The sequence below is a fragment of the Cupressus sempervirens genome, chromosome 3, assembly GCF_028749045.1.
Source record: "Cupressus sempervirens isolate cs-2001-9-10 chromosome 3, ASM2874904v1, whole genome shotgun sequence".
In the NCBI taxonomy this organism is placed as follows: domain Eukaryota; kingdom Viridiplantae; phylum Streptophyta; class Pinopsida; order Cupressales; family Cupressaceae; genus Cupressus; species Cupressus sempervirens.
Genome location: NC_143120.1, coordinates 883187368 through 883208362, shown reverse-complemented (window position 1 = coordinate 883208362; position 20995 = coordinate 883187368). Strand labels below are relative to the sequence as shown.

The 20995-nt window shown below is 35.1% G+C and overlaps 1 protein-coding gene across 4 annotated transcripts; it reads right to left on the bottom strand.

The window, feature by feature from the left end:
* Window positions 1-10452: 10452 nt before the first annotated feature.
* On the bottom strand, window positions 10453-13560 carry LOC149569619 (uncharacterized). 4 transcript variants are annotated; one of them, XM_089822328.1, is made up of 7 exons: window positions 12879-13560; window positions 12390-12793; window positions 11801-11844; window positions 11541-11725; window positions 11312-11390; window positions 11017-11120; window positions 10453-10885 (listed from the first exon to the last, which is right to left on the bottom strand). In XM_089822328.1, exons 1-4 carry the CDS (start codon window positions 13558-13560, stop codon window positions 11554-11556), a joined length of 1302 nt encoding a protein of 433 aa, XP_089678454.1. In that variant the 3' UTR covers window positions 10453-10885; window positions 11017-11120; window positions 11312-11390; window positions 11541-11553. The 4 variants fall into 4 exon arrangements, with proteins under 4 accessions (XP_089678454.1, XP_089678452.1, XP_089678451.1 ...); XM_089822326.1 differs by having other exon boundaries at window positions 11017-11138; window positions 11541-11844; XM_089822325.1 differs by having other exon boundaries at window positions 11541-11844.
* Window positions 13561-20995: the final 7435 nt, after the last annotated feature.

Here is a 20995-nt window from a genome sequence, read left to right as displayed (position 1 = left end):
TCCATAAGATATAAAAATTGAACTTCGAAGTGTAAGAAAGAGGTGTGCAATATCGAGTTCACCAAAATGTTTGGGGGAATGACATAAATAAAATTTAACAATGTAAACAAGATGAGATGTATTCATGAGTTAAACAATTTCACCCTAAGCCATTCAATACAAGAGAAAAAGGGGCTTCCAAACATAACTCTCAATATAACTCAAGTTAGATTAGAAAAGACGAAGGTATGCCAATACTAGACCTAAATTATACTAAGGAAGTATGCAAACAACTTCTCTTTCACACAATGTTTATTAACTTTAAATGTGCAATATGAATGTAAATTGATCTAATTGATTAAATGACAAGGACGAAATAGGTCAAGGAGCTATACATATACAATTAATCTAGTTTAAGAATTAAAACAGATCTATGATATGAGAAAAGGATAGATACAATTCACCTCAAAATTTACAAGGGAAAGTGTCTTTTTGCTCTAAAAACTTCAAATGAGCAATTGCTACAGAAAATATAACTACAAATCTGTGATCAGATTTTTTTTCTTTCTAGAAAACCCTACAAATCCTAGATCTCCAAGTACGTGTTTATTTGGGTGATGTCCATCAATAGGTTTACAAGCTAATGAACATGTTCTTAGTGCACAAAAATAAAGTTGACCCAGATTTTTCTAAAATCTTGTGATTGATAGTTTTTAGATCCAAATTAACAATTCTAATACCTTATTGGGGGAGGGATTTTCCTTGGTCAAGCCCCTATTTATGAATTAACCTTTAAAATGTAAAGCATTTAAGGAAGTAAAAAATATGTAGATATTCACCTTACTCAATGAAACCATTGTTAATAAGGATTTTGCAATGCTTGAATGCTGTTGATGTTGAATCTTCAATGAAGGATATAGGAAATCTCCACAAATGGAATGGATTTAATACCAAATCATGGAGCCATGGATGTATATGTGCACAAAGGATGAAGAAGATGAATGACACAATACATATCTTCTCCCTTGATAATGAACACAATGCTAGATCTTGAAGAGAAAATGCTCATAAAGGATCCTTGAATCTTGAGAACTGCCTTGGAAACTTGATGAATGCCTTGAATATGCTTGCTTGAGTTTCCATCATGCATGAATATATATATCTTAATGTGGAAATGAGGTTCCTAGACTTCCTTTTACAATAGTTTTGGGTTAAAAAACAAAGCAAGATGACGGGATCACCTAGTTTTCAAAATTAATTCTTCGAGACAAAACTGGCTCCATGACCAAAAATAGCCCAAGTCTAAGTCAATATGGGAGGTATTGGTTTTATTGGAAGGTATAGGTTGAATCTTGGTCAACTTATACCAATATATGTCTATTGGGTCGAGCTATACCAAGGTCATCTCGAGGAGTGACCTTGAGGCCTTGAAAAATACATAGATGAAACTAGAAAATATGAAATTGAGCAAGACAAAGGGTTAATTAATCACAAATGCATCCATCATCAATAAAATAACTAAAGGGTAGGAGCTAAAAGGTCTTAAATGATGTGTGCTCTCATTTTAAGACAACACACATTGAAACAAAAATGAGAAAGTTTCTCAACTAGAATGAAAAAAATAATCTTAAACATATCCACATGAGACAATATAGGTTAACTACGCCCTAGATTTACTATTCATTAAAATATTATAAATGGTCCAACTAAAAAGGTAGTTGAATCAACTAGTTCTTCAATCTTTTCATTATATCTCTCTTCATACTGATTGACTTGGTCCCAAAACTTGATGTGATGTGCTAGATTTATTTTGGGTCATTCCTCATTGTTAACTTGTTCCTACAAGGGTTTAGGAGCATAAAATATGCAGATACATCTATTTTCACTTTGCATTCATTCATTAAACTTCATCTCTCATGAACATGCATACATCATATGGCTACATGAAAATAAACTACTTGGCTATAAGAATCCATTATGCTTCAATAGTTCACATGGAAATAGTATAAAGATAATTATAATACAAACCACTAAGTATTCTTACTAAAAATAGATAAAGTCCATAACTATAGAACTCCTTAGTGTATTCTCTAACTGTCAAATATTTTTTCTTAATATTTGGTATCCTCTCAAACAACTTAAGCTCACAATCCTCTAGTATGAACTTAGCCTTAAGTCTAGAAACCATAACCCTCCATTTGGTTATCTTTGGTTCACCATTGTCTTCCCTATCTTTCTACAATTCTTTCCACCATAAGGAAACATGACCTTTCAACTTAGTATGTACTAACCTAACTTTATGTGAATCCTTAAAATATTCAAGCTTAAATTAATCCTCTAATTCATTAATCCAATCTATCAATTCCTCTAGATTCAAAGAAGCAAAAAAGTATGCAACATCAATTCTATGAATCATACCCATTTGTGTCATAGCTCTCAACAATATTTTCTCCTCACCAAGAATCTAAACATCAGTTTTCTCTAGATCTTTGACACCTTTCTCAAATTGATCTTTAGTCATAGGGTTTCTACTAGCCCTAGTCAACACATTCTGAATACTCCTTATCTCACTTTTTAAATCCTCCATCACTTGCTCTAGTCTTCTAGGATTCATTCATCTAGGCGACATGTTTATCAAGATGTAAATATTCATTTCCACTAGTCTGATGATTTGATCACAAGTTTTGATTGTCCAAATCCGACATGAAAATCTACCAACACAAACAATTCACATCAAGTTATTAAGTTTTATCATTAACCAAAAAACTTATCAACTTCCTAACCAACCAATCCTTCTTGTGCAACCTCCACAATTGTAGATATCTGTAACCCAAGTACCAAGTTAAAAAGTATGATCTCAATCTTCCAATATTCCAATCAATTCCTTGCTACCTTGCATTGGCCTTTGGTTGATGCAGATCATAGTGTCAACTTCTATCACTTCACAACAACTAGACATGCAAGTCAAGACATGAGATCCCAAGTGCTGATTTGTTATGATGTATAAACAACCACAACCTGCTTTGATACCACTTGATATAGCCAAGATCAAAGAATCTCGAAGGGAGATGTCTAAACTTGCAATAAAGATAAGAAACAACATAAATGCACAAACAAACTTAGAAATAATGAACACAAAATGGATTAATCACTTGATTATAATCAAGTTGGCTTGTAAATGTAGTTATTACATCACCATTTTCAGTATACATGCCTCAATTATGACACCTTCAACAAACCTAACCTTCTAATTACTTCTAGACTACCTTTAGGTAATTTATCACTTTTACTGCGCTTAGTGTTATACTTCCTATTTACCTAATAGTACTTTATCTAGAACAACTACCTTACTTATACACAAGATCACTAGCCACAAGTAGGCTTATTTGATAATTAATTTCGAAGACAAAGAAAACATATTACAAATACATAGGTCACAAACCAAATAATAAGAACACCCCCAAATGAATACATCAAGTCATGCAAACATACAAGAGGGTCGATGAAACATGTATCAATGTAGAACAATGTGTCAATGCACATCATATATCATGAATCATGTGTCGTTGCAAGCTACATTACACCAACCTAATCGTTAGAATAAGAAAGCCACAAAGGATTAGACCAATTTAGAGATAACTTTATCTAGAAACATCAAATCAACATACAAACCTAGAAATAAGATGTGTACAACACCTTGACCATGCCATAAGGATCACATAAAAAATCAGCCAACTAGACCAATCATAAGCTAAAACAATATGAAATTGTCCAAATGAATAGGAAATGGATAATCAACGATACTCTTGCATCATGTTGTGATGACACAATAACATGGAAAGAAGATGGCTTTACCAAATCAATCTTTGAAGAGGGATTGAGGATGAGAATCAGTCATTTGACTTAAAGGTTTACTCATGACTTCTAGAAGAGATTCTTGACAGTTGGCCTAGGCCTTGGACCAATGTTGCACCAATACAATATGTGAAGCTATTCTAATGCACACTATCATCATTCATGTCAAGCTCTATGAGGATTGAGGATGAGAACTAGTCATTTCACATGAAGTTTTACTCATGACTTGTAGAAGAGATTCTTGACAATTGGCTTAGACCTTGGACCAATGTTGCACCGATACATTATGTAAAGCAATTCTAGTGAACACTATCATCATTCATATCAAGATCTACATTCAAGAATATATATTTTAGATCAGTTAGCCTATTCAATAGTCTCTTGAGCAGAGGTAAGTTAATATAGAGTTATATTGAATATGCCCTTTAAAAACTTGTCTTTTCAACTATAAAAGCTAGCTACAACTTCTTAGTATTTTTGCAGGATTCTTAGTTAATATGCACTATTTATTTAAAAGATAGGCCAAAAACATCCTATATTATCTTTATCCAATGCAATGGGAATGAATTTGATGATTCTCATGTTCTTCTATGAGCCCAAGAATGTGTAGCGATGGTCTCCTTTGATTTTCTAAGTTTAAAAAGATAAATGTCAATACTAAACCTAGTTATACTTGTTATCAAAATAAATCAGACGTTCTTTTATTTCAGTGTATTGTATATTACATTTCATAGGTATTTATAATGTTTGTGCACCTGATAGAAATTGTTAGTGTAATTTTTTATTTTTCCTATTTTGCTAGGTTTTTCCTACACTTTTAATAATCTCACTTAGGTTAATAAAGCATGTCTTATTAGGTGAATGGTTGTGAGGTGTCACCTTCCTACATGTGAGCATCCATTAGCTATCTTGGGAAGATACTTTGCTATCTTTAGTCCGATAGATGGTTGCTCCTCATTGGTTGGTGTTGCCACCTCCTCCCTCTTCCTAGCCTATATAAGCATGCTACCTGGCTTGTATTTGCATCTCTTGTTTTTGCATCCTCTTAATGCTATTTTGCTTCCAGCATTTGCATTACTCTCTTGGAGACTAACTCTATGATGCTATTTTGATTTTGTATCATTTGCATTCATAGTTTAGATATGTATTCTTTGCACTAGTTTTCTGGGTTATTAATCTTATCAGATTCTAACATGGTATCAGAGCTTTTCTATGTGCAAGAGTAGATTTTAGTTTTTTTTTTGAGAGGCGGGGGGGGGGGGGCTAATAAATTTTATTGTAGTTTTTGAAAAATGAAGTATGCTCTTCTCTTGCATCTTTGGATGATCTTGAGAATCAGAAAAATTTTGACAAAAATAATTTTTCTCTGGGGTTTCAATCTCAAATATGACAACCAACTTGCATATTTGGAGTTTTTAATCAGTATTGCAGGTTCCAGCATGCCATTAATGGACTTAGGAATCTGATCCAGCATTTGCATGTCATATTTTGGTTGCTGGGGTCGTTTCTTGATTTTTGGAACCATTTTTTACTGTTAAAGGCGTCTGATTTACACTACAACAACATCTTCTATACATCAGCAAGGAAAATGCTTTTTGAGTTTTGTTCGTAGCCCCGAAAAACCATCTGGGTATCTTTTAGATTTTGCATGCAAGCTGTATATTTTGAAGAATCGAGCATGAAAGGCTACAACCATACCCCTCTCCATTGGCAATCACAGATTTGAATGCAATTTTTAAATGTCTCGTTATTGCTCATACAGACTCCGATTTTGATGATTCTTATTATGAACTTGGCTATTTTTTTGTGCTCTATCCACTAGTGGAGTTTTTTTTTGATTTTCATGCATGAATTCTTCAGAAATTGAAGATTCTCAGCCGTGACTGTGCACAGTTCTCGTTTTGGAAACTTCGGATGATCATAACTTTCTCATACGACCTCGTATCGAGGCGATTCTTTTTTTGAAAGTGCATATTTTTTGAGTAGATCGTAGTGGTGCTATTTGTTTTCTTGATTATTGTGCCCAAGTTTCACTTTTAGCATATGCTCTTCATGAGGGTTTGTAATGCATTGAAATCAAGACCACTAAGTATTTCTTTCTAGTGGTAGTTGTAAACGCACTAAAATAAAGTGCCAAATCATATTTCTTTTGGGGGAGTTCTTTGATTGAGTAAAAAGGGGGGGGGGCATTATCGTGGTTGGGTTCTCTTTTTTTTAGCATTTCGTCATCATGGATCAAACAAATATGCCCATCCTAACTCCATACAATTACTTTGAGTGAAAATCACGCATGACAATTCACTTAAGGAAAGCTGGATTAAATAGGATAACTATGGGACTTGAAACTGAACCTGCTAAAAATGAAGACAAGCCTAAGTGGTTTAACAAATGTGATGAGGCGTATGGAACATTGTGTTTGTCTGTTTCTCCTGACTTGCTATTTCACATTGAGTCTTTGGATACACCAAATGAAGTATGGACAAAGCTAGAAACACTATTTGGCACACAAGATTCAATGAGGGGTCATATGTTGGAAAATGAATTAATTAGTTTGAGTCCAGGCAATTTCAACACAATCCAAGATTTCTTCACCAAATTGAAATCACTAAGGCTGCAGTTAAAACAATGTGGAATTGAAAAGAAAGATGAACAATTGATTCTTAGTATTCTCTCTAAGCTAAGTTCATAATATTTTGTGTTTGTCTCTACCTTCTATGCTACTAAGGGTGCACTTGGTACTCAATTCACCATGCGATCTTTAGATGATTTTGCTGTCAATCTCACTCGAGAATAGGACAAGCTAATCCAGATGGGCACTCTTACGTCCTCTAAGTCACATGCCTTGGCTGCCAACCAAGGCACAAAAGAACAACAAGGAAAAAGTAGTAACAACAATAGTAAGGATAAGAAACAAAAGAATAGCGAGGAGAAGAAGGATCAGATATCGATTTCTTCAAAAGCAACTATTGGTACACCATCTTCCAAGGGCGATAAGCCTAAGAAAGAAAAGGTCAAATGTGCCTATTGTGAAAGACCTGGTCATGATGAACATAAATGTTTGCAGAAACAACTTGATCACTTCACATACATTCTTGAGAAGAATAATATCAGTGTTCCTGATTCTATCAAACAAAGTTCTAATGAAGGGTCTAACAAGAAAAAAGAAAACAGCAAGGGGAAAGGAAAGGGCAAGGCCCTTTTTGCAGTTCCTTCCTCACCATCCACTTGGGTTCTTGATTCGGGTGCTTCACACCACATGGCTTCATCTAAGGAAGAACTTGCATCCTTGGAGCCATGTACTATGTCTTATATTTTGATGGGTGATAACACTCTTGTTGAGATGTGTGGGAGAGGGTCTATTGATGTGGGGGATGGCACATTCCATGATGTTCCTTGTGTACCCTCATTGTCAACTAATCTTCTATCGGTACACCAAATCACTCACACAGGTTTAGGCAAGCAGGTTGAGTTCACTCTTGATTTAGTGGAGATACGTGAGTTGCATAATGATTCTATAGTTGTAATTGGGAGAGCAGATCATTAGTCACGACTCTATATGTTTTCTCACTTTGTTCCTGATCCTCCTTTGACTATTTCACTCACTCACTCTAATGATGTGAGCAGATTATGGCATGAGCGGTTTGGCCATCCTAACTTCCACTACTTGCATTAGCTTAACTAGCAGAGCATGGTCATAGGGTTGCCTTCTACTTTGACATTGGAGTCACTTGGAATACATGATAGATCTTCTAATGGGTCAAATTCACTTGAGCAGTTTTCTACCTCCACTTCTGATGTAGAGAGTGATTCAGAGGACTCACCTCCTTCCTCTCCTAGTCATCATTTACAGGTTGATGATTCTCCTCTAGATTCTCCATCTTCTAATCCACTTTGGGCTAGACAGACCTTGCAGTTTGCAGGTGATTGGGTTGGGGATCCATCAGACACCAAGCAGACTCGTTTACAATTCCAGGATGCTCTACATATCTTCATTGCTACTGTCTCAAATCCACAGTCCTTTCATGAGGCTTCTGGTATTTCTGAGTGGGCTACAACTATGCAGGAAGAGTATAGTTTCTTGATGATGAACCACACTTGGGATCTTGTCCTTTTTTCTAAGGAAAGAAAAATTGTTCGATGTAAGTGGATCTCCTGGACAAAATTGGCAAGCTTTGCTGGGGGTATGGGATGCTTCATCTTTTGGGGGGGCCGCTTCCTCTCACTTGGAGTTCTAATTTTCTTTGGGGAGTCTCTTTTCTCTCTCTTTTGGGAGAATTTTATGTACATGGGTACCTCATCAGGCTTGACTTTCCGGGACCCATTTCTACATCCACCTAAGCTTCGCTTATGGGGGGGTGTTAGTGTAGTTTTTTATTTTTCCTATTTTGCTAAGTTTTTCCTACACTTTTAATAATCTCACTTAGGTTAATAAAGCATGCCTTATTAGGTGAATGGTTGTGAGGTGTCACCTTCCTACATGTGAGCATCCATTAGCTATCTTGGGAAGATACTTTGCTATCTTTAGTCCGATAGATGGTTGCTCCTCATTGGTTGGTGTTGCCACCGCCTCCCTCTTCCTAGCCTATATAAGCATACTACCTGGCTTGTATTTGCATCTCTTGTTTTTGCATCCTCTTAATGCTATTTTGCTTCCAGCATTTGCATTACTCTCTTGGAGACTAACTCTATGATGCTATTTTGATTTTGTATCATTTGCATTCATAGTTTAGATATTTATTCTTTGCACTAGTTTTCTGGGTTATTAATCTTATCAGATTCTAACAGAAATCAGTTAAACAATTTAACTGTGCACAAACCACTTTGTAACCATCTAACCTAATCAATGTAATAAATTTGATAACAATGCACTAAATATACTAACAATCACCCCTTTATTACATTGTTCTTGCAATTGTATTATCTATTGAGAAACCTCCTTTAAGATCTACATTTTAAAATTTGTTGAATACAAGATGTATACACATTTTGTAAAAATCTTCACTTGAGAAACAAGTCCTAAATCAAGCAGAGTTTCATCAAGTTATCTCATAACCCTTGTAAAGGTGTAGCCCCTATCTAAGAATCCCAAGTTCTCCCTCCATAACTCCCGAATCACAACCTTGCCATATTGAACTCTACACAAAACCCCTTACTTGCCTCCACAAATCAAACTTCACAATACATGTACCTTAAAGAATGTCAGCATTGGAAGGAATAAACAAAAAACCAGAAGACCTAAAATGCTTCTCAAACAAAATATCACCTCAGAGTGAGGAGCTAAGTTGAGATGATTAAATCCTCCATCGTATTGTGCCTCCAACCTCCAATTAAATGAAGGTTTATAATACTTCTCCGAGGTCACTTAAAAAATCATAGCTAATGGCTTCATCATTTGACAAGTCCTCATTTTCAACACAAGTAATATTACCTTCATCTTTCATGTTTCCATTAAGAAAATCTCTAGCATGGATTTTGCAAGACCAAAATATGTGACCATTTTTTCTAATAGTTATAACACATGATTTCCTCTTTTCTCATGTTTGATATTTTGTTATGTGTTTGAGCACATAAGTTTTTTTTAACTTGAGAAACACCTTATGAATCATTTGTATTTGATATCTTGTTTCTTTTGCTAAAAGTGTTGAAATGTATCTTCTAACTTATGAGAAGTAGTTTGGCCAAGTGTAAAAGCAACAATAATATTCCTCAAATTACTTATGTCATTTGTCATTTTAATTTTATCTTCCATTTGAAATCTATATAGTCGAAGTAGTTAAAGAAATTTGTGCATTAGGCGCTTTTGTTCTAAATAACTTATTCAATTCCTCCCAAAATTCACTTGAGTTTTTGTGCAAGTCTATGTGGTGCAAGTGAGAATCATAGATGGACATTCTTTTCTAGTGCCTATTGCCCATTAATTTTTATTCATCAATTGCATTTAAATTTTCATTTTCCAAGTATTAAAATTAAAACCATGATATTTATATAATGTGTCAACCACAATCTCCATAGCCAAATATCCTTTTATTTCTTTTGATTCATCCACTAAAAATTTAATAGTTGTTGCTAAACTCCAATTTCTTTATGGAGATGTAAACAAAAGAAGAGTTATAATCAATTTATATACACAAAGATTTCTTCATTACTTGCAGCCTTAAAGTTGATAGTAATTTATAATGTTTGTGCACCTGATAGAAATCAGTTAAACAATTTAAGTATGCACAGACTTCTTTGTAACTGTCTAGCCTAATCAATATAATAAATTTATTAACAATGTAATATATATACTAATACTTGTAAGTTTCATAGAAGTTCTTTCTCAACATTCTTACTAACTGAAATGAGAAAATCACTTCAACACCATATAAAAGGAAACAAGTATTAGTTCTTTTCCTTGAAAAATGAAAAAAATAGAAGCTAAAGCCAAATGAAAGCGAGAAAAGCTCCTGCTCAAGACCAGTGCAAAGATTAAGAAAATATTTTATGAAATGAGATGAGGCATTCCATAATCAGCATCTGCAGATGATACAGAGTAAACTCTTTTATGACAGCCAAAAAAAATATGCATGGCTTTTCGAAAGATCAAATAACTGCAACAAAAAAAAAAAAAAAACCAAATAAGGAATTTTTTCTTTCAGTATTGATGTTGATACAAACAACAGGAAGCCATGATATTTGAGCAATGTAGCCTTGCAGAAATGGAATTCCCACCCCTTACTTGATGTACAATTAGCATAGATAGGAGACTTTCCACTCACTGGTCTCCCCATTGAGATTTTTTTGGACATTTTGTACTCCCTCACAGTGTTGGTACATTCTCCTCATCAGCGACAACCCTAATACTACCACCTGAAATTTTGAGTTTCGTTTAGTTACTGTTCACATACTAGTTACTTTTCACATACACTCAATGCAATGCAAATTTTGTAACGGAACCCAACTAGCATTTAGGAACGAACATATCACTTTGAATAAGGGCAACTTTCGCTTTTGGGATCAGAAGTGTTCTTGTTTGTGCTGGTGTTTGCAGCATTCTTGACCTTTACAGCAGCTGAAATAGTTTTGCAAAACAAAGAGAGAATTAGAGACAACTAAATTTATTATCATAATCAAAACAAACATTATCATAGAAATGAAAGGAATTGTATAAAAAAAAACATATAAACATTTTTGTTTTCTTACCATGAATGTTCATGTCCCTTTTGTGAAACTCCAATACCTTTGGAGAGATGACTATCAAGGTTCAGTGGTGACAGTTTGAATTGTATTTCCACAACTTTGATTTTCTGTTAATCATTTACTGTCTAAATTTAAAATGAAAACATTGGTAATAATGAATGTTAACATTGACTTTCATTTTAGTGGCCAATTGAAAATCTTAAAATCTGAAAGGCGAGATAAAACAAAAATTACTACTAACAAATTACAACGAATTTTCTATTCTACACAATGCTGAAATGAAAAGGTCAATGTGTACCTCAAATCATCAGGGTGTTCCAAAAAAGAGGAGACAGATCCTACTTCCTCTGAATCCAGTCCAAAATCTATACGCAAATCTGACATACATTTATCAAATTCGACATCAATAATAGGAATGCCAGCAAAATCCATTTCAATGTAAGTAACAGAGGCATGATCAGTGGGTGAGAGTCCTAAAATTCATAAAGAAAAAAGTTCCAAGCAAAACCTAATAGGCTTATAAATACCTGCATTTAATGATTAAGATGTTTGATTCGACTCATTTGATTGCTTCAGAGCTGATTTGATCGCATGCAATTTAGTTTGATTCCCCTCAAGTTGAGTTTCAAGCTCTGCAATGCGATCTTGAAGCCTTGATATTATAACCTCGTGCAACCGTCTTTCCAAATCCCTTGGTGAAACACAGAAGTTTTCTGTATTAAATTCTTCATCTCTTGAAGAATTATTATCTTCCTCTGATTCTGCATTACACGTAAACCCATCCTCTCTCAGTTGTCCACTGACAACATCAGCACTGCAATCTGAGTCAATCTGCCACACGATTGAAATTCTCAGGGTTATGCTGCGTGATCATAAAACACCATTGGAAGATCGTAAACATGATACTGAAACAACTGAAACTGCTTTATAGATATGTTTAGATAACAAGCATAACCAATCAGCACTTGAGTCAATGTATGTAAAAGGGTACAAGGCATCTTCTAATTTATCGTCTATCTAGTTATGCTGAACGTATCCTCTAGGCTCTAGCTATATAGGTATATTGTGACTGAAAGTATCATTTCATTTTGCTTGTCATCAATTCGAAACATTAGCATGTTGTGAGTCTTATACTTTGGCAATGCATGTCAAGCCATTACTCTGGTGATAACTTTTAAAAACTTATACACATCCAAGTGCCAAGTAAACGAAAGCATTGTGCTCCAGAGATAAGATGACCAGAATCAAAGTGACTCCTATCAAAACAATTCAAACAGAGAAGTTGTGCTGTGTGCACAAATTCAACATGGGCAGCATGGCTTTAATATCTATCCGAAACAGAAAAAAAGAGAGCAGTTGAGTTTCTAAAAGCTAACCTCATTGATTCTAAGAAATCTTCTCTGGTGGCTAAGAGAATGCAAGTTGAATCCAAGTTTCTCCAACTCGGCTTCAAGCTCTGCTTCAACACTGGTCACGTTCTCCATTTTTTTGTCGGGGGTTTTACCCGGAGTTTTCTCAATCACACACGCCTCAGTAGACAATGCATCAAGACAAGCAACAGTCTGTTGCCAAGTTTCTAAACCATTAAGAGCTTCATCAGATACGTCTTTCACGGTGCATGAAGCTTGCATTTCTAGTTCTCCCTCCAGTTCCTCAACCCTTTCTTCTTTTTGTTTTATCAAACATGTAAGCATCTCCATTTCACTCTTGCTTGACATGATTGTGGACATTATGCCAATGCCAACTCCAAAACAAACCAAACGATAGCCTACACATGCATCTGTGAAATATAAATATTGTAAATAAAACAACCTTAATAAAGGAAACAATTCTGAAGCTAAAAGAGGAATTACAATTAATCATACCTGCATTCCTTGAACTTTGGCTGAATTCTATTGGCGAAGGAAGTTCAGTTACGGGTACAGACCCATGCCCATCACTGTTTATGTCATTGTGAGAAGGCAGTAGACAATTTGTAACAGGAAATGAAAGCAGCAGAGGAGAAATCTCCGCTCCCATGATTTTACTCCCATCATTAACAAGAAGAGGCTTTTGCCTTTGCCCTCCGCACGAGATGCAACTACTACTGTCAATTTCATAACTATAGAGACAGCTTTCGAGGGAAGACATAGGCTTGCTAATAGCCGCCCTTAAAACCCTTGCTTTTCCCCTAAACGCAGAGGGTCCTCTTTTCGAAGACACACATCTTCTCCGAAACCCAAATTTGCCGACATTGCAATCTACAAGATCCTCAAAATGACTTTGATGGAGAATCTCTTGCTTTCTTATACTTTCATCCGATCGATCTTTGTCATTTGCCGGACCAGGGTTGCTGTTGACGAGGGCAGATTCATTTTCCATGACTTGCGATTTAGGGCAAACCATGTTCCAACAATTCGCTAAAAGCGCACAACCAGCAGCCGCTAAATCCATCCACATTTCCATCAATTTCAGGCCTGCAATTACCAATGCAGAGAATTTCTTCCTCTCCATGGCCACCGATACAACCCTATATATTTCCCCTTCTGCTCTGGCATCATAACTCATTCTCAGACATTTCCAGCAACGTGGTTGCTGCACCAGCGCTCTCAGACCCCGTTGATTTCTCACGCCGCGATCTCCGCCGTTGCCTCCAACGTTTCAATTTTTAATGAGGTGATCCAGTTTGGTGAATACCAAATCCCTCCGTTGTTACAGGCGATAGAACTCGGTATAATTCCCAATTGGGGATATGGGCTTCCCGGCAGGACACATGTGGAGTAATCGATGTATCTGCTTGTGAAAAGAAGGAATGAGCGAGCGTAAGAGCTCATGTCCTGGCGCAGCACTTCCTTATGACTGGTTGCGCCCAGGAATTGGGAGAGATTGTGATCAGCCACCGAAAGTGATATTAACTTTCCAGCAAATTTTGTGAGTGTGGGATCCCACAAATTAAAAGAGAACGCCATTGCAGTATTGGAACATCAGCCACTGGAAATGTGCAGTGTAACGGCTTCCTGTGTGCACAGAGAAAAACATCCGCCAGAGCCTTGAGTTGCTGGCTTGTCTTAGTTTAAAGAGTTAAATAGAGGCAGAGCTTTGAGTTGCTGGCCTGTAATGAATGAATGGAAGATTTTTAATGACGTTCATGAGGCCATAACTCTAGAGACCCACATAAAACTCCTAGTCAGTCTGATGTGATTTCTCCAGCGTGTCTTTTTTGTTGTGAATCTGCATAAGTAAAATGACCCCCTTGAGGAGTCTTGGTCCTTCGAAAAAGTCTTTTATATTGTTCACTTTTAATGTTTCTTTGTGGACGCTGTGAATGTCTTCGTATGCTATCCTCTCACTCTTTCTTAGGGACCTTCCATCTACCAGTTTCCCATCTCAAATGGTGGGAACCGGATCTCAATTGAGCGATTAGGATGTTTGTCTTTCCTTTGATCTCGGCTCTTAAATATTCTTTGTCGTCATATTCGCATGTGAGATTAAATTCTTTGACATAATAAGTTTTTTTCAGCATTCAACATTCTCATACGATTACAATTTAAAGTAGTAGTTCTAAAGTTTGAGTCTCTTTTGTGAAAAATGAAAGATAGATCTATGCCTTGCAAATAGCTAAAAGAACAAGAGCTTCATATATAGTCTTTCTAAATAAAGTAGAAATATAATTTTTTTAATTTTTTCTTAGTCTATAATATTCTCATTTAAGAGGCTCACAATTTACCATTGTGTTGTAGACTCTTGCTTCAAAAGTATAATATTACTCAACATAATAATTTGTGATAAAAAAAAATTAAATACGAAAGGTTAAACATGTTGATAGTAACTTTGATTTGCAAAACAATAAAAAAATTCAATTGATAAACAATGAATTCAGTTCAAGCAAACTTAATTTAACAAGTATTTTTAGATATTGAATTATTAAATTAATTATTAACTTAATAGTTTTACATTGGAAAATAACAAACGAGATAGAAATAGAAATTTCGTGGATTGTCAATGAAACATGCTACAAAACACACTTGCTCTATTACTCTTGTGTTTATTAACAAACTCTAATCCTCAAACATTATTGAAAAGAAAGAGAATACAATAGTGGTACAATAGTTACACATAGAAAATGACTTATAGATAAAAAATGGATGGAATGACAAACTCACTCAAATATCTAATATCTCTAAATTATAATAATTTTAATTTACTATTATTAAATATTCATGCAATAAAATATAAGGTTATGATCAAAGCTTACAATGTACAATTTTTCAATATCCACCCCAGAATGACAGTTGTGGAAAAAGGAATGCAGTCAAGGTGGTTGCTGCAACAACCAAGAATAAATGTGAAAACTATATTTACCCTTGGTGGAAACCACTCATTGCTTCATCTCAAACCATTTAAACTATTCTCGTGGAGATGCGAGCATGAAATAATACAAAGCCGAAATACCAAAAACTTCATAACAATGTTGAAACATTTTCATCTAATCTTATAGGCTAAGATCATTAGCTATTTGACCAGACTAAATTAATTTCCCTCTTGAATTCAAAATCTAAACAAACCTTGCCAAATAACTAGTAATTATTTGTAAACCCAAAACATTCTAGCCTTGCATGAGGTACTTTTATTTTGGAATATGGATTAAAACAAAATTGAAATTATTGGAGAAGTGTCTTACCAAATCTGAAGTCATGTCCTACTTGAGACATGACCTCATTATTGGTCATTGTAATCTCCACATGATATTCATAGTCAATATTATGATTGTATGATATGTACAAAATATTTTTGTTCCAAAGGCTTTAAGAAATTCTGGACTATTTGGAATTTTTCTTGACAAAACTCTTCCTTTGATCTTGAACAACTTAAATGATGTTGTACAATGCTTTGTCATTTGCAGTTAACAAATGTTGCACAAGAACATGTGCCAATTTTTTTTTTTTAAAATTGAAAATTGAAAATATTTATTTCCTTACACCTAATTGTACAAATGCCCTACTCCTTTTTCATTTTTCCCTATCTCTTTGATTATATACTCACAATTTTACAAAACCTTGATTTCACAAAACATCCTCACTGTGATTATCTTGTTCATCGCAAACATGTCCTTGTAAATCTAGGAACCTTACAAAAACATAGAAAAAAATCAAGAAAAGCACAATATACTAGAAAAATATAAGCAAGGAAAAGACAATATTTCATCTTCTTAAGTACTTATAAAATGTCTTTTTGTATATTTCATCTCAAAAGCCTTCTTCAAGATTTATATTGCTACTACTTTAGTTCACTGTGTCTTTATAGGATTCTTAAAAGGTCTAGATCAATGTAATGTCAAGATTTGTTTTCTTAGACAGTCTAATCTAGTTATGGTTCTAAAAGATTTATGGCCCATCCAAGACAAATGGTTTAAACCTAGTCATGATTTATTTTTCTTTCTAGTAGCAGTATTTCTCAATTTCTCAAATACACGCAAAAAGTGAACAAGAAACTTTAGCACAATAACACAATAACTCACATGTTTTTATCAATTGAACACAACAGTTGTGAAGCTTCAAGTACAACAACAAAGATAAAATTGTTGTATTCACTTCCAAGTCCCACGACAAAGATGTAAATGTTATACTATCAAGTCACTCAACCTAATGATGACACCCAAGTAGGTTTAAAGCCAATGGAAGTAACCACCATATATGAAAAGTATACAATTTGTGCCAAATGTTGATCCTATCGTAGGTGCTCCTGCAAGACCCCTTCTCTATGACGTTTAGAGGTACCTATCAAACATATTCCCTCAAAATACCCATACCAACATTCAAGTTTCCCACCTTCTCTATAGGCTTATTGTATTCATTAATATACCAAATGGCTTTAGAGTTGCTGCAACATTGAACTGCATATCCATGAGAAGTTAATACAAAATAGAATGTATGTGTCCTACAGACCCTCACTTATCTAGTACCACTCATACCAAGAATGTTGTTTTGCTCAAGCTATATTGTAACTTGTACAAAACTACTAAAATACAACATCTTCAACAACTACCATAACTACTACAAAACACTTATGCAACAATTGTGCAACTGCTATGAAATAACTTATGTAGCAATTGTCTGGTCATTGAAAAATGGCTTCTGCAGCCATTGTGTGACTGCTACAGAAAAAATTCCCTTTGGCCATATTTACACAGCCCCTAACTACTTATATTAACTGCAAATAACACTTAGCCCTACTTTTGTTAGTGTAATTAGTTGTTTTCACTTATTAATTATATTACTTTGATTTAATTAAATAAGTTGCCTATTACTCTAGTTTGCTTAAGCTATCTTGTAGGTGTATATAATTAATATTTTATTAATTATAATGTGCAACCATAGCTTTTTTAGGCTTCAAGTTACCCTTTTCAGGTTTCAATCTCCTTTATAAGGATGGATTTGTTTGTAATTTATTGAATTCGTTGAATAATATTTTTCTTCGTCTGAAAACAAGTTTTCAGTTTTCAGATCAAACCCTTGCCTCTTCTTGTCTTTTTCTTCTCTGTGATAGGTTTTCTGCATGTAGGTTTTCTTGGGCTTCATGTATTTGATTGGTGTATTTGCTCAAATCCTACATGGTATTAGAGCTAGATCTACTGTAGCTTGTTCGGTGTTTCAAGAAAAAGGGAGAATAAGAGTTTGGCAAATCAGATCTGGTGTTTTTTCGAGTTTTTCTGAGAAAATACGGGGTCACTAATTTTCAGAGCAGTTTGAGGCCAAACAAACCTCACAGATGGATTCAGAAGGCGTCAAAACCCTCGTTTTGATATAAAATTTGTCCGATTTGGACAACGTTGATCTGGGAAGCAAAATTTTTTTTGCGAGCAGGCTCATATGACCCTTGGCACACACTCCAAGGTAGAAAATTTAAAAAATCATTAAAATTTTTGTACATTTTTTTAGTTACGAAAGTTAGCAAACCGCGACAGAACCGCTTGCAGCCACCACTAGCAGTTACCGCTGGCGGTCCGCTAGCGGCTCCATTGGTGGCCCCTGCCGTAGCTTTGCCTCACCTCGACCCCTTCCAACTAGTTTCATTCCATTCTTATGTGATTTGACAATTTGTGCAAAAAGCTATCAAAATTGCTAACTTGCAACTTTGTAATTTTGTGTGCATTTTGAGCAGCTTTTACCTTGTTTACCCAAACCACATCAAATAACTTCAAACCTTGTTCTTAGATGAAACTTAACCAGATATGGTATCCCAAGCCCATGGTAAACTTATTTGACTCAACATTGACCAACACTGACTTACCTAGAAAACTAGTCCTATAAGGCACAAAAGGCTATGTAAATAATCTAACAGTGCTCCAAACTTATTCGAATGTCTTTTTAGGCTCACCCTAACTAGGTGTGTTGCCTCAAGGGACTTATTACACCTCTCTCTCTCTCTCTCTCTCACACACACACACACACACACACACACACACACATTTCCTAGCTAAACTCACTCATTGCCTTTAGGTGCTCCTGCACCAACAATCATCCTCAATATGGTACCCATCATGAAGGCCAAAGTACCTAAAATAAATGAACTTTGGGTATAATTTTCATTGGATTGTCCTCTATTATAGTCAATATTCTAGATGATATTTGTGAATTGTAATCGACAATCAATACAAACATATTAAATCAATCTTGTAGAGAAAATGCCAGGGTATATTGATAAGAAATGGGCATTCAAAGGCCTAAAAGCAATCTGCTAACATTATTATTTTTTAGTAAAAAAATTCAAACATAAAAAACTTAGAACAACTATTTAAGGTGTATGATCTTTTAGGAGTTAAATAGAAGAATCCAAAATAATAAATAACATGCTAGCTTCTCAAGCTTGACCATGTTCAACAACTGAAAAAGGGAATGCATGAGAATGCACTATAATGGAACAATACAATTTAAGGTATAGTTTAAGTAGAAATAACACCAAAGAATAACATGCATGGATGCAAAAGGTGAAACTACATGTCAGCCACTTTTCCATGGTCATTAGATACATGAACTATTTACATGTTAGCCATGCGCTCATGGTCCATAGATACATCAACTGCTCACATTTTTTTACTAAATTTGTTAACTTAAAAATAAAAAGACTGCTAGCAAAAATAGTAGTGACCAGTCATAAAATTTTAAAAATTGAATAAGATTATGACAATCACATTACAAACTTTACCTCCAGGCTTACAACAAGTCCTGAACAAATTACTCCTTTGACAAGGTCCCAGTGTCTTCTTACTGAACAATACTCACCAAGCCAACAAACTCTCTCCCTGCTTAGGTTCATGGATATGGTTTTCAATCTCATTCACAAAAAATCCTTTGTCACTAGCCTTCTGCAAACATTCATAAGCTTGATGTCCTTCTTCACCACATCTATAACAAGTACCCTTAAACTCACCTCTACTGTCATTCTCTTCTGATCAACAAGTTTTTGTTCATCTTCAGCAATTTGTTTATTCTTCACCAAGTGATCCTTCTTTTCCTTCCATTGAGGATTACCTTGATGTCTCCTCTCCAAATTTTCTTCTTCTCTTAAACCATATTGATAAATAATCTTAACCAAATCAATCTTTAGCATACCAACCTCATCCTAAATATTGAATTTCAAACCATTAATGTACCAAGCTACCTTCTCCTTAGACAATTCACTATGTCTAAACTAAATAGCCAGCTTGTAGAACTCCTCAGTATAATCCTTCACAAACATACCCTTTTGCTTCAAATTCTACAATCTCTTAAACAACTCAAGTTCATAATCAATAAGAATGAAATTGGCCTTCAGTTTAGTCACCACCAATCTCCAATGAGTGATCTTCATTTCACCTTCCTCTTCTTTATCTCTTTGCAATTCCTTCCACCAAAGAGCAACATGTCCCTTCAACTTAGTCTGTGCCAACCTCGCTCTGAGCAGATCTCCAATATCCTCTAGCTCAAACTATTCTTCCAATTTTTCAATCCAATAAATCAAGTCTTTAGGATTCAAAGTACCTAAGAATTTAGAAACCTCCATCTTATGCTTCAACTTCAACTGATATCCAGTTCTATCAAATTGACTAGCCCTACTTCCCATAGGTCTCTCAAATCGATCTAGTTCTACCTAATCCAACAACCTCAAAGTCTTCAGCAACTTCCTCATAACCATCTTTGGTACTCATATGTCAGGGTATACCACCTATAGTACTTATGATCTCAATGATCTTATCACTCTTCATCAATGTCATCTCAAATCTAAATTCTACTCCAATCTTCTCTAAGATCCTTACTTCCACAACATCATAGAGATCTTCAATCACCCTAGGGTCTAATTATCTTGGATGCATCTTCCAAGATCTTTGCAAAACCAAGGAAATGAATCCACAAGATCAACCAGATCCTCGCTATGATGATCTTCACCCCAAGTCCTGGTGCAAACTGCCTCAACTTTGATGATCTATCTACCGCTCAGGAAAAACTTCACTTTGAGACCACCTAACACAGTGAAAGGTGGGAGATGTCCTAGCCCCCAAAAAATAATCACACAACAAAAAAAATAAGATATGATACCAAACACAACTCTTTATTCATAAAATAATTGAATACACATGCAATGTGCTCGGCTGTAAGGCCTTCTTGGTTATGGCCAAATACAAAGAAAGTAATAGTTCTGCAAGATCCTCAAGATCCAATCCAAACCCTAACTAGTCTAGATATGTAGCACCGCAACACTTTGGTAGAAACCTCCAAGCAAGATCTAAACTTGTGCTCACAAGCCACCAAGTCATCTCCTTGTTTCCCATCCACAACTACTAACTCTTCACAAAATTCGCTCCTCCTCCACATCCTCTTCTCTAAGATGGATGATTATTACTTAAGACTCCACAAGACCTCGTTATTTATATTCAACTAAGCCACAAGTTAGCCTAGTAAGTTACAAATTAAATTAACCCTTACATTAAATAAATGTTGAGCCAAAAGTCAGCCTCCAACAAACA

What these genes read in the sequence shown, in the direction of transcription:
- LOC149569619 (XM_089822326.1), bottom strand. Translation starts at nt 13,560, where the DNA reads ATGAGTTATGATGCCAGAGCAGAAGGGGAAATATATAGGGTTGTATCG. An exon ending in CCAAAGTTCAAGGAATGCAG is followed by an intron (nt 12,794 to 12,878) that starts GTATGATTAATT and finishes TATATTTCACAG; the next exon opens with ATGCATGTGTAGGCTATCGT. An exon ending in GATTTCTTAGAATCAATGAG is followed by an intron (nt 11,845 to 12,389) that starts GTTAGCTTTTAG and finishes ATCGTGTGGCAG; the next exon opens with ATTGACTCAGATTGCAGTGC.